Here is a 14604-nt window from a genome sequence, read left to right on the forward strand (position 1 = left end):
CGGGCCGCCCCCGATGCGGAGGCGCTGCCGCCGGGGCCATGCAGCAGGCGCCGCAGCCTTACGAGTTCTACAGCGAAGAGAACAGTCCGAAATGGCGGGGACTGTTGGTCTCGGCCCTGCGGAAGGTCAGTGCTGGTGCCCGGGCGGCCTCGGGGCCCGAGGGAGGTGCCGGGGCCGAGGCAGGCGGCAGGCGGGCGGGGCGCGAGCCACGGCCCAAGCCGCGGCCCCTCGGACGCTCTAGCGGGGAGCTGCACGACTTCCCCGCGCTCGGCGCCGGAGGGCCCAGCGCTTTCTCTCCGGCCGGCGACGAGGGGCTTCTGATGCCTGTTGCGTCCCAAAGGACGTTTTCTCAAGTTATTGCCTGGCCCCGGAAGGAAGGTTTTGTTATGATCATAAAACTGGATTTCATGTTGCAGTCGTTTCGTCAGGCGACTTCCGCCGTTGACCAATTTGTTGTCCTCGGGCTGGATTCGGGCAAGAGAAAGTCCCGCTGGTATTTAGACAGTTTATAAAACAAAAGCACGTTTCTAGGCCGAGTAATCACTTTTAATTAAATTCTTTGGGGCTGTTCCCTTAGGCAGTTTGAAGGGTGAAGGGTGTCTACTCACTTAAGAGGTTGTAATTTTTTTTTTTTTTTCGTAAGATGGATGTTTCTCGATTGAGAAATGTCAGTGAGCCATAATATTGCTTGTACAATTCTTGAGGTCAATTTAAAGTGCCTCCTCCCTTCCTGCCATAGGCGTCCCCCTGTTTAGGAGAGATTTCCCCTGTAAAATTTGGTCATTTTCTTTACTGAGTGCAATTTATTACTTAGAACCATTTTAAGTGGATGAAAAAGAAGCAGCGCATAAAAAAAGCAATCTTTTTAGTTTGGGTACATCGCTAGGGTGCATCTGTCCTGTAGATGATGTCAGTTTTCCTTTGAATTTGGGTAATAATCGTACTTTTTTAAAAATTTGTAATAATCATACGTTTTTGTAATAAAGCCTTTTGTAAGGTCAAGACGTTTAAAGAGTGTAAATGGGGGCAGAAGAAGATAAACATACTGAGCATGGGCTTTCCTTGCCATTGATACAGATGTAGTCCCTATTACCTTTTTTGCAAAATAACCAAAGATAAATTTTAAAATAACAAGGAATAAACATTAATTTAAAAGACTACCCCGGAAAATAAATCTTCATACATTAAATTTCTCTAAGTGAAAGGAAGTAGTAGTATTTTAAAGTAAAAAAATCCCCTCACGTATTTGAGTTTCAGATTTGCCATTTTTTCACGATTCTTAGGAAGAGGTATTGCGTTCCTTGGGCTAAACATCATGTAATATTTTTCAGAGAATTTGGTGGAGGTGGTTAAGAGCAGCTAGACAGTTATCATTTCACAGGTATTTTAGGTGTTAAAGTATTACATTGACCTTCCTTCCGTGGGCAACCCGATTCTATAAGGAGAGGGAAGGAAATGGCAAGTGTGCTGAGTAGTGATAATGAACACTGGCCTGAGTTAAAAGCAAAGAGGGAAATGCTTAGATAGTAATTGAGCCTTCCACCACATAGGCAGAAGTGTGAATGCAGTTATCAGGTAGGCCTATATTGTTGGCTTTGAGGTGTAGGTCTCTTACTTACTAGTATTTTCTGGTAGCTAATAGAATTTGAGTATGTGTTGCATAACTTATTCAATAGGTAGTTTTGACCCTAATAATCCCTCATGCACAGATACAGATTTATATCCTCAGGTTAGTCTGGAAAGAAACCCAGGGTAGCATCCGATCCTAGTTCATTGCTTTGAGTCTGTTATTTTGCATTTGTATGTTGTGCTTGTTTTCATGGAACTCAGATGCCTTGTAGATCTCTATTGTCTTATTCCACAGTTCTTGTATGTCCTTTGCTTATGGAATATATACAGCTAAGGAAATCTGGCCTTTTGAGGTGAATTGAAAAAACAATTTTTATTTAATTTATTACATTACTGTTATTCTAGAATTGAGGTATATTCCCATGGAACACTTTTTTTTTATGTTTTTGGAAATTTTTTGATGTTTGTAATTCCAGATTATGTCCAGTTTTGTGGTCGTGCAGCACGTAGGTTTATAATGCTTGCTAGGTTTGTAGTTCTTGAGTTCAAGGTTCACTCTTTCTTTGCAGGATGAGTTAAATTCTGGTCTGTGCTTGCCACACGTGTCCTTGTACAGTGAGAATTCCTGCCAGTTAGGCAGAGGCTCTGTCTTCACATTCAAGGCATCTAGAACATGGCTTCCTTCTTCCAGCTGACCAGATTATTGCAAACACTACTAGGATTAATACTAATAGTAAAAGCGGCAATAGTATTAGACTACTAAGACTTTTCTCCTCCGGGGGATGTTGCCATCAAACATGTGGGAGCTAGTTTCATTAACATTTATTGAACATATTGTAGGTACTTGGCCCCAAACTGGATCCTAAGAATACAAACATGAATAAAAGCAAGATGCCTTGCTCTAAAAGTGTTTACCACCTAGACTGAAAATTCTAAACTTTGAGGTTTTGGTTTATGTAGAACTCAAAAGTTCTGGAAGAAATATCTGTGTGTGTGAAAAGAACAAGGTTGTTTAATTAGTTCTGCTAGTTCACTTGTGCATTTTGATGGAACCTTCAAAACAGTTAAAATATAATTTTCAGAAAGGTAAAATCAAAACTCTTATGCCAGTATGAAGGAACATGTATCAGTGATTTTGATTCAACTTATTACTTAATGAGGAAACTCATGAGATGCTAAAGCCACTTCATATGAAAATTGGAGGAGGTTAAGTATTTATAGGAAACTTAAAAGGATATCAAAGGTAAGATTGTTGGATTGGACACAAAAATAGTTAATATCCTACAGGAACATAAGCAGTAAGTTTGGGGTTATCTTTCCTGCTGATTAGATTTTGCATCTGTGCCGGACAAAAATCTCTTTAAGTTAATCTTACCCGTTTGTAAAATAGCCCCGTCAGTAGTAATCAAGCACAGTGTTGCACTGAAGAACAGCAAGTTATCTCTTTTGCTTATTTTCAAGTTTTTGTGATTTTTCTGAAAACCATACATATATTTGATAAAGTTACTATATTGACTTTGAAAACGGAAGAGATTGTTTTAAACCAACATTAAATATTCATTTCACTATGGAGAAACATGAACATTGAGAAATAGATTTAAGGAAAAGTAATTTTGGAAATAGAAATATGTTGTTCTTTAACTTTGTTTTATTGTGCTTTTGTTCTTTACCTGTTAAAACAGAGCTTCACTTAGGGCATTTAAATACATAGAGAACTACAAAGGGTAGAGCAATATGACACTACTAATGGATAATATGTGCATTGTTAACATTACTGCTGAATTATGTATCTTACCTAAAAAGAGCCAGAGACGTAATTGCCCTCATTACTACTCCTGGAGAACATTGAAGCTATCATATTACCTGGAGGAAAAAAAGAGCGTGGGATATATTTGTAAATGCAGCTTATTACCTGTGTCTTTGAAATGCCTGTGGTACTTTGTGCGTGTGCTATTTGAATAGTGTGCTATTTGAATAGTGTGCTAATCAGTGTAAACCTTTTACATATGGGGAAACATGCCTTAAAATCATTTAAGCAGGTTTTTTAGTCTCTGATATTTTTCTTGTAGATGCCTTTTCTGTAGGATATTATTCACCAGGCTAACCATGGAAAATAAAATTTTCTTATTATCTGTCATTACAAATGTCACAGAAAGCTAGAAAGAATCGGTAAACTTACCTTGTTACTGAGTCTAATTTAATTCAGGTTTAATATTGACCTTCCGCCTCAACCATTACAATTTACTCTTGGATGTCTGTTAAAATTCAAGAGATGTGAGAGAATGTTGGAGTTAATTAATGGCAGTCAATGCTGGGGGTGGGGGCGGAAGAGAAGGTTGAAGGTTTTGATTCAGAAATGCTTTTGTACTGATATCTCTTGAAACTGTTTTAGAAGATTGCATTAGCTCTTTCCTGGGGCCCAAAGAACTCCTGGGAGTTCTTTGAGAAAATGAAATTGGAACCATTGACAGAAGGTCAAGGAAGGCTTCTTTAAGGAAGTAACATTAGTGCTGACTTCTGGAAAATATATTTAAATATTTGTTGAGTGCCTCATACGTGCCAGGCAATATTCTTGATAGTGAGGTTGTAGTAAGGTCTGGCTCTCATTAAAAACATCTATTCTCTTAATAAATGACTGTAGCAGAGAGGCCTGGGGAGACACGGACAGTAAAGAGGTAAACAATTATTTGAAAGATCAATAGGAATTAACTAAACAAACAAAGGGGGAGAAAAGATTGGAGCCCTAGGGTGAGGTAGGACCATGACTTTAGGAACTGAGGCCAAGTGAAAAGGAGTTGACCAAGATGAGAGTCTTAGGTAGACTCAGGTTAAGGTCTCTCCTGAGAATAGAAAATCCTGTAGGGTTATTTATATAACAAATTAATTAGATTAACTTGATCAAACTTGCTTTTTTGAAGAGATCACTCCAGCTAAAAGGAATAGGAGAAACTATGATTTTGTGACATGAGGCCTGTTCAGGATTTCCTAAAGCCACTGAATATAACAGTTGAACTCTAGGGAGTCATTTGGAATTATTCCAAACTAATAATGACCCAAACTGACCCAAGGGGTTCAGCCAGAACTAGATGAGCATTAGGAATGCATTTTAGCTTGCTGCATTTAGCTTCCTGTCAGTCATGATTTAGTAGTCTTCTATTTTCAGTTTAATTTTGGTATGGTATATTTGGAGCAATAATATTCCATTAAAGTGTTTTATGCTGAGTATCCAGAGCATCACCTGTGTTACCACTTGACATAAATCAAATATATATCTTTTATATTAATCAGGGCCTTTCTTTCAATGGAGCAGTAGTTTGATTATATCCTCTGTTAGCCTGCATATTTGAATCAGGAAGAATTTTAATGGAACTAATGGATTTAGCGTTATCTCATGTAGTCATATTAAAAATTAACAACCTAAAATTCTTTTCCTTTTTTACATAAGAGCATATAGTAAGTAGAAACTTTTGAAATGTGTAAAGTGTTATATACTTCACATTTTAATATGTAGAGAGGAAGCAACACAATGAAAATAACATCAAGATCAAGATGAGAGCATTAGTATGATCTCCAAGTAAAGTTTTCATTACTTAACTTTCTTCATAAAAACACTTTCTAAACTCAAATACTGCCTCTTACTTATGTAGCACTTTGTAATCTTTTCTTAATTGACCCATTAGCAACATTTCATAGTTGATCTTTTTCTCCTTCTTTTCCTCATTTGGCTTCCAGGACACCAACCTCTGATGGTTTTCTCCCTCTCTGACTTTATTCCTCCTAGTTCTTCACCATTGTTTATCTGCTCATCTTCCCTACTATAATGCATCATCCTGACCTCCCTGGAGCTTAGTCTTTGAATTTCTGTTTCTATTTACAGTAGATTTCTTGAGATCCCACCCAGCCTCATTGCTTCACTATCATCTCTATCTGATGGGTTCCAATGTATATTTCTGGCTCAGAGCTCCCTCCTGATCTTGGATATCTAGTTTCTTAACACTTCCACGAAGATGTGTGATAGACATCTCAACTAATACTGAGCTCCTTCTCTTCCCCTGAAAATTGGCTCCTTTCGTAATATTTCCCACATTAGTAAATGGCTACTTCGTCATTCTAGTTGCTCAAAATACTGAGTTATTCTTGAATTCTTTCTTTTATAACTAATATCTAATGTGTTAGCAAATCTTTTTAGCTCTACTTCACACTATAACAATATTCAGTCACCTTTTCTTACTCTTCCACTTCTACCTTCTGGGAACACTCTGGGACTATTAAAGTAGCCTCTTAACTGGTCTCCTCTCTTCTCCCCTTATCCCATTCAGTCTTTTCTCAACACATGGAGATAAGTGGGATCATGTCATTCCTTTGTTTAAAACTTGTTCAGTGCTTCTCAGAATAAAAGTCGAAGTCTTCTCAGCCTTCTATGCCCTCTACAGTCTGGTGTTGCCCCACTTCCCCCTTAACCTCACTGATCTCATTTACTACTGTCCTTTTTTTGCTCTATTCCTGCCGCACACTGGCTTCCTGGTACCTCCAACTCGTAGACATGTTCTAGTCTCAGGGCTTTGTACTGGGTGTTTCTTCTGCCTGAAACAGCCTTCCTGCAGATAAAAACATGAGTGGCCCTTTTACCTCCTATAAGTCTTCAGACAAGGATCTTCTTGAAGAGGCCTTCTCTTGGAGCCTGTCTAAACTTCTGCAACTCCTGCTTACTGGAAATTCCTATGTAAATGTTAACAGCCTGTCCCAGTTCAAGCTTATTATCATCTTCCATAAAACGATGTCTCCAGTATAAATGATCTCGTACTCATTTCTCAGGCTAGCAGCCTAGTCATCATCTGTTCTTTCATCTCCAGGTTCATGTCTGATCAACACCCAGTCTTGATTCTTTTCTCCTAAAGGAGCTTTCTAACTTTTTTTTTACTACGTATTCCAAAAGAATTTTGAAACTTTTGTACATTTTTATGTTGACATCTAAAACTGTTCATCTTTAAGCTTAGTTTCAAAGGATATATTGAGCTGGCTAAAAAGTCCGTTTGGTTTTCTGTAAGATGACTTTGTTGTTTAGTTGCTAAGTCTTGTCTAACGTCTGACTCTTGCCCGACCCAGGGATTGAACCCGCAGGCAGATTCTTTACTGCTGAACCACTCAGGAAGATCTGTGGTGGCTCTAGGAGTGCTTAGCTGTCTTTAACTTCATTTGACACAGTTTTGTAGATTGTATTGTGACAGCTGTCATATCAGTGTGCATTTTAAGAATTTACCAAAACCAGAGAATTTTTGTGTAGCCATTTTAGTGTTCAGTGTTTAGGGCTTTCCTGGTGGCTCAGATAGTAGAGAATCCGCCTGCAATGCTGGAGACCTGGATTTGATCCATGTTTGGGAAGATCCCCTGGAGAAGGGAACAGCTACCCACTCCAGTATTCCTGCCTGGAGAATTCCATGGACAGAGGAGCCTGGCGGGCTACAGTCCACAGGGTCGCAAAGAGTCAGGTCTGAGTGACTTTCACTTTCACTTTAGTGTTGAAGGTGGAAGAAAAGACAACATTTTGTCATATTATGTATGCTTTACTATTTCAAGAAAGGACTTCCCTGCTGGCTCAGATGGTGACGAATCTGCCTGCAGTGCGGGAGACCTGGGTTCGATCCCTGGGTTGGGAAGATCCCCTGGAGAAGGGAACAGCACCCACTCCAGTATTCAGGCCTGGAAAATTCCATAGACAGAGGAGCCTGGCAGGCTACAGTCCACGGGGTCTCAAAGAGTCGGACATGACTGAGGTACTTTCACTTTTCATTTTAAGAAAGGTAAAAACACAATTGAAACACAAAAATAGATTTGTGTTATATGAAGAAGGGGCTGTGACTGATTGAATGTGTCAGAAGTGGTTAGTGAAATTTCATGTTGGAGATTTCTCACAGGACGATGCTCCACGGTTTGGTAGATCAGTTGAAGTTGATAGTGATCAAGTCAAGACATTAATTGAGAACAGTCAACATCATAGCATGCAGGAGATAGCTGACATACTCAAAATACCCAAATCAAGCATTGAAAATCATTTGCACCAGCTTGGTTATGTTCGTTGCTTTTATGTTTGGGTTCCACATAAGTTAAGCAAAAACCTTCTCAACCATGTTTCTGCGTATGATTCTCTACTTAAACATAATGAAGACATTCCATTTTTAAAACAAATTGTGACAAGCAATAAAACGTGGATACTGAGCAATAATGTGCAGTGGAACAGACCATGGGGCAAGTGAAATGAACCACTGCCAACCACACCAAAGGCTGGTCTTGATCCAAAGAAGGTGATGTTATGTATATGGTAGGGTTGGTGAGAGTCCTCTATTATGAGCTCCTTTTGGAAACCCAAATGATTAATTCCAAGCACTGCTTCCAGTGAGGCCAACTGAAAGCAGCACTGGATGAAAAGTGTCTGGAATTAGTCAACAGAAAATGCATAATCTTCCAACAAGATAACGCAAGACCACATGTTTCTTTGATGACCAGGCAAAAGCTGTTACAGCTTGACTGGCAAGTCCTGATACATCCACCGTATTCACCAGATGTTGAACCTTCAGATTTCCATTTATTTTGGTCTTTATAAAATTCTCCTAATGGAAATAAATTTCATTTCCCTGGAAAACTGTGAAAGGCACCTGAAATAGTTTTTTGCTCAAAAAGATAAAATGTTTTGGATGGATGGAATTATGAAGTTGCCTGAAAAATGGCAGAAGTTTGTGAAACAGAATGGTTGAATACATTGCTTAATAAATTCTTGGTGAAAATGAAAGATGTGTCTTTTATTTTTACTTTAAAACTAAAGGAACTTTTTGGCCAACTCAATAGTTTGTTTTCTAAGTACAGATGTTTTAAAATAAAACATTTCATTAGTGTTTTAATACCCAATGAAATCTAAGTACCATAACAATTTGATACACACCATTCATCCTTTTAAAATATATATATGACAAAGTGCTTTCTTTTGGGTTGAGTTATTGGCTTTCCCATGTGGCTCAGTGATAAAGAACCAGCCTGCCAATGCAGGAGATGCAGGTTCCATCCCTGGGTTGGGAACATCCCCTGGAGAGGAAATGGCAACCCACTCCAGTACTCTTGCCTGGAAAATTCCATGGACAGAAGAGCCTGGTGGGCTCCAGTCCATGCAGTTACAGAGTCAGACATGACTTAGAGACTGAGCACATACTTTCGTAGCACATAGTTGCTCAAAAGAACAGAAACTTCAAAAAAAAAACACCCAAACGGCATGAATTTCTGTTGTGTGTGTGCTAAGTTGCTTCAGTTGTGTCTGACTCTTTGCAGCCCTATGAACTGTAACATTCCAGGCTCCTCTGTACATGGGGATTCTCCAGGCAGGAATACTGGAGTGGGTTGCCATGCCCTTCTGTTTCCGCATAACAAATTTTCAAATACTTGGTGGCTTAATACAACACATATTTATTATCCTACAGTTACTGTTAGAAGTCCAGACATGGCTTAGCTGGATTCTCTATTTTGGGCCCCATAGGCTGAAATCAAGGTTTTGGCTTTAGCTGCAGGCTCATCTGGGGTTGAGATCCTCTTCCAAGTTTATGTGGTTATTGGCAGAATTCATTTCCTTCAGTTGCCTGTCTGAGGCAACTCAGCTCCCAGAGGTTGCTGCCATTTCTTCTCTGTGGTCCTGCCTATAATAAGTCAGTTTACTACTTCGAGGCCAACAGGACTGCATCTGCTGCTGTTTCTTGTCTCATACTTCTGGACCCTTTTTTTAAAGGACTCACCTGATTTAGGTCAGGCCCACCTAGAATATTCTCTTTTTTTATTAGCTCAAAGTCAACTTAATTACTGACCTTAGTCACCTTTGCTATATACAGTAATAGCACAGGAGTGGTATGTCATCATAGTCACAGGTCCTGCCCACATTCAAGGTGAGAGGAGTGTACAGGGTGTGTAAACCAGGGATAGGAATCTTGGGAGCCAGCCGCCTTAGAACTCTGCCTACCACACTCATTCGTCTTATGGGAAATATCCCCCATAACCTAATTGGTAAGGTCAGTTTAGTTGTCAAGCCAACCTGCCTATCATATTTATCTTCTTTCAGACCAAGACTGACTTAATTTTTCAATTCAGATGAATGTGTTAATACTTGTCATGTGCCAGCCATTTCACTTCTGAATTCTACTTGTAAGATAGATAAGGTGTGAAAACTTGCTTTAAATTGTTTCTCCTGTCTGAAATAAGGTGATGTTGCCTGTGTTTAGTACTTTAGTAAAGATGCTTTCTTTTCTTTGTTCTCATGAGCTTTCTCCTCATTTATAGTGTATTTTTTTTACTCGAGGCTAGGGGATGAAAGAAGCAAGATTAAGTGAGAAATATTTATCATTTAAATGAGAAGTATTTGTCACCGTCTCTTTGTTTTATGTCATAGAATTTATTTTTCATTGCTCTGCAGAGCAATGCCCCATAACAACATTCAGGATAAGAGATCTGCCTTTCTTCAGTTAAGTGGGAGGAAGGCAGTTGTCGAGAGATGGGAAAGGAGAATCTGCATTATTTAGTCCTTGAGTGCCGGCACCTTGCAGGCAGATCTTCTTTAAGAAAGCGCGCATATGATAGTTTTGGTAGGATGCTGAAGGATATGAGTATTTGACCCAGGGAGTCTTAAACTTTGACTGAATAAAATATACTTAGTGACCTTTTCTCCAGGCCACAGGAAAAAGAGCCAGTATTAATTTTTTTAATTTTATTTTTTTTCTAAGATTTTCTTAATTCTTTGGTACCTGCTGCAGTTTATTTGCTAACGAATAGTGCAAGTTTGTAAAATAAATGAACAAGAGATACAGAGGTTTTACAGGGAGGTTTTTCTATTCTGTACCAATTATCTGTTTTCTTATTTTTTAAAAAATTCTATTTATTTGGCCATCACCGTGTGGGATCTTAGTTCCCCAACCAGGGATCGAACCAGCGTTCCCTGTAATGGAAACAGACAGAGCCCTAACCACTCCAGGGAAATCCCTTTTTTCCTTTCTTTACATCAGTCTACCACACTATTTTAATTATTACACCTTTATAACAAATTTTTGGAATCAGGTAGTTTTAGCCTTCTGACTTTTTTCCCCACAGTTGTTTTGATTATTCTAGGACCTTTGCATTTCCATAGAAATTTTAAAATTAGCCTGTCAATTTCTACTCCCCCCAGAAAACCTGCTAGAATTTTGATTGGGATTATGTTGAATTTATAGATTATTTGAGGAAAATTGAAATCTTAACGGTGTTGAGTCTTTGAACACACAGAGTTTGTATTTTCATTTATTTAGGTTTTTTAACATTTCTATCAGCAATATTTTGAAGTTGTTAATGTATATCTTTAGGGTGACATCTGCTTTTTCTTTTTAAATTGAATTTTAACTCTTATAACAAACAAAACTTTCAGTATTTTTAATTGATGTTTGAGCCTCTTGTATCCTTGCAGAAATTTTGGCAATGAAATAAAGAATTTGGCATGAATAAATACACAGACTGTGTATCCAAGGGATTTATTTCTATATTGTACCCTAAACACAAATGTTAGTTGATTGAACAATTTGCACTAGCAAGATTTTTTTATTTGATTCTGAGTATGGGAAACTGAAAATATATATGTATTAGGAAATAATATTTCTGAAATTTGTCAGATCTAGGGTTTATCAGTTTAAAAAATTAAGTTTAATGCTTTTATATGTGTCTACACAGAAATCTATAGCAGTATGATTTTCTCTTTACAGTGTATGTGTAAGGAAATACTTTCTGGCAATTTGAAAATTCGGTGTAACGGAAATACAGGTCTGACTTGTTAATCTACTGTTAAAGACTGAAAATTACTTTAATTGCTCTTTTTTCTGACTAGTCTTTCAGAAAAATATGAAAAGTGAGTTTGTTCTGATGTGGTAATTTTATATTTACTGTCTCTTAGGGTGCTGAGATAGTAAATACTGTGGTATTGTAAAGTACGGTTATCTTTTGTGATCATTTTGATGTCCTTTTTAGTATTAATAGCTAGGATTTTAAGATTTTATATTTGTTTTTATGACTTTTCATCTTTTCAATTTAGTGTGTTTAGCATAAGAAACTCAGATGCTCAGTGTTAAGGTTGCTTTTCAGGTTACTTACTGAAATCATAATCATGGAAAAAATCTGAATTCCAGTTAGACATTATCTTAATTCTCACACGTAGTCATTTTTACCGAGTGGGGCCCTTCGCTTTTGTGGAAGAATATTATAATAAACAGTCTTATGGACTTTTTAAAGCTAAACTTCCAATATAAATTTTTATTTTATACATATATTTATGCGTGTTTATACATATATTTTAAATGTCTATTCTGTTGAAATAATATAAATATATGGTAGGGTGTAATTAAGTTTCCTCTTGACATCTAACAGGAAATATTTATTTCTCCCAAATCTATTTTGAATTTCCAAAAAAATGTAAAGCCAGGTTTTTCGAATGTTGGTCCTGTATGAATTTCCAACTGCCTTATTTAAGCTCTTCTTATCCAGACTCCTTCAAAAAGTAATCTTTGATTATTGTCTCCAGTTTCATGTGTCCTTTCTCTTTCTCACTTCCCCACTTCAAATCGTGTTTCTTTGTAAGTTTGTTTTTATCGAAATTATTCATGGAAATGAAAAGATAACTAGCTCTATAAGGCTTGTTAGGAAAAATAGCATTATCTCCTCACTATTCACAACAGTTTTTGCTTCCTATATGCAGTCCCTTTAATTTTTCAAAGTGATTTATTTCAGTATTCTATATTTCTAAGAAAAAAAAGTGCTTCTATTCTATTGACCTTTCTGTTTTGGGCAGTATCTGTTGGCTTCCTACTATTGAAGGTAAGGATTTAATATCTTTTGTACATACATATATATATATATATTCTCCCCTCCAACCGCACATAGATTTACCAAATGTACATACTTGCTGTCTCCCCCCCCACTCCATGCCTATATCTTAATGTTGGTTGGATCAATATTCAGAGTTTATAGTATTGTTACTGTATATAATGACCATACACTATATGTTATTTATAGTTAACCCCCTTTTTTTTTCCTCCTTAACCTTTTACTGAAGTTAATAATTATCTTGTTTTCTTGTTTGTGTATTTTCTATGTGTTTATCAATTTAAGCTCAAACTCCCTACCATTTGTTTAAATATCCTCTCAAGAGTATTAGATCCATCAGATACTCTGTTAATTTCATTTTCTTGAGATGTTTCTTTCAGAGCCTTCTGATCTGCTCTGATTGGACTGGCAACCTTTACGCTTGTTTTATGGATCTCACAATTTTCCTTCACGTCATCCTAGGCATTCCTTTGGCTTTTCTTTCGCATTGGTTCCTTTGTTTCTTACAGCCCATATTTTTCTCTATCTTGATTTGCATGCTTGTTTTATTGTGGTACAAACTATAAAGCTTAATGAAAAAGAGTATGTGAGAGTAAAATTTTTGGCCATGTTAGATCCAAGCATGTCTTCATTATACCTTAACATTTGCTTGATAATTTGTTAAGATCTTATTAAGGGTTGGAAATTATTACCTTCCAACTTGTAGTAGTATTGTTGAAGTCTGGAGCTAATTTAATGTTGTCTACTTTGGGCATGACCTGTTTTCTCACTCTACTCTGAACGTGTAAGATATTCTCTAAATCTCCAGCGTTCTGACATTGTCATTTCGTTCATTGAGATGGGAACTAGGACCCTTATTGATTTAATATATTAATAATTTCATCCCTTGATTTTCTGTTTGCTTGGTGGTGATTCTCTTTTTAAAACTTTATCTATAGTGAAATGTAACATACACCAGAAAATGCATAAAACATAAATATATAATTTTAGGGACTCTTACTTAACCATCACCCAGGACAGAAAATAACACATTTTTAACATTTTTCTCAAGAGAACTCTCCAGAAGGTAATCAGTAGTCATTACTACTTACCTTTATAGTTTTCATCATCTAAGTATGTGTTCTTAAACACCACAGCTTAATTTTATCTGATCTTGAACTTTGTGAATGAAATTTGTTTCTGTTCTTTTTATCTGTCTTCTTTCTGTCAACATAATTTTAAAGATATATCCACATTTTGTGGAGATGTCTTTACTCATGTTTTATTTTTTGCTGTATATACATTCCATTGTATAAATATGCCACAATTTATCTATCATACTCTAGATGGAATTTACCTTTCTAATTTGAAGGTATACCAATAACATTTTTTTCTGAACCTTCTTGTTCATGTATTCTGTAAATGTTTGTGCTTATTTCTCTAGAACAGTGCTGTCCAAGTGAAATATAATATTAGCCACATATGTAATTTAAAGTTTTCTCATAGTCATGTTAGGTCTTCTCAGGTGGTGCAGTGGTAAAGAATCTGCCTGCCTGTGCAGGAGATGCGGGTTCAATCCCTGGATCGGGAAGATCCCCTAAAGAAGAAAGGAGCAATACACTCCAGTATTCTTGCCTGGACAATCCCATGAACAGAGGAGCCTGGCAGTCTGCAGTCCGTGGGGTTGCAAAGAGTCAGACTTGACTTAGCAACTGAGCACGCATGTACATGTATGCATAGCCACATTAAAAATATAAGAAGACACGGATCAAGTTTATCTAAATAACATATTTAACCCAATGAATGTAGTCATTTCAGCATTTAGCCAACAAAAAATTATTGAGATATTTGACATTCTTTTTGTATGCTAGATTTTTGACATCTGCTATGTATTTTATAGTCCATCTCTGTTTGGGCACACTACATTTCAGGTGCTCATACTAGTCACATGAGGCTAGTGTCTTCAGTATTGGATGATAGAGCTCTAAAAGATATAAATATATTGAAGAGTAGAATTGCTGAATTATAGGGTATCACATCTCGAACTGTAGTAGATGACAACAAAGTTTTCCGAAGTGATAGAGCCATTTTGCACCCCAGTGCCAGTGTATGTGAGTTCCCATTTTTCTGCGTAATCACCAACACTTGGTATTATCAGACTTTTTCATTTTCTTGTCTGGTAAG

General features: G+C 37.2%; 1 protein-coding gene across 2 annotated transcripts in view; it reads left to right on the forward strand.

Annotated features, from left to right (window-relative positions):
• Positions 1–14604, forward strand: part of SOS2 (SOS Ras/Rho guanine nucleotide exchange factor 2) — a 96712-nt gene continuing 82108 nt past the window's right edge. Inside the window, exons 1-2 of one of the 2 annotated variants that reach the window (XM_043919060.1) lie at positions 2212–2216; positions 4228–4231. Coding sequence is in view for 1 of the 2 variants with exons in the window: in XM_043919059.1 (XP_043774994.1) it covers positions 39–125 (87 nt within the window). In the remaining variant the exon portion in view is untranslated. Of the gene's footprint in view, positions 126–2211; positions 2217–4227; positions 4232–14604 lie in introns of those variants that run through there. The other variant, XM_043919059.1, reaches the window with a different exon arrangement.

This window comes from Cervus elaphus, chromosome 12, assembly GCF_910594005.1.
Source record: "Cervus elaphus chromosome 12, mCerEla1.1, whole genome shotgun sequence".
NCBI lineage: Eukaryota > Metazoa > Chordata > Mammalia > Artiodactyla > Cervidae > Cervus > Cervus elaphus.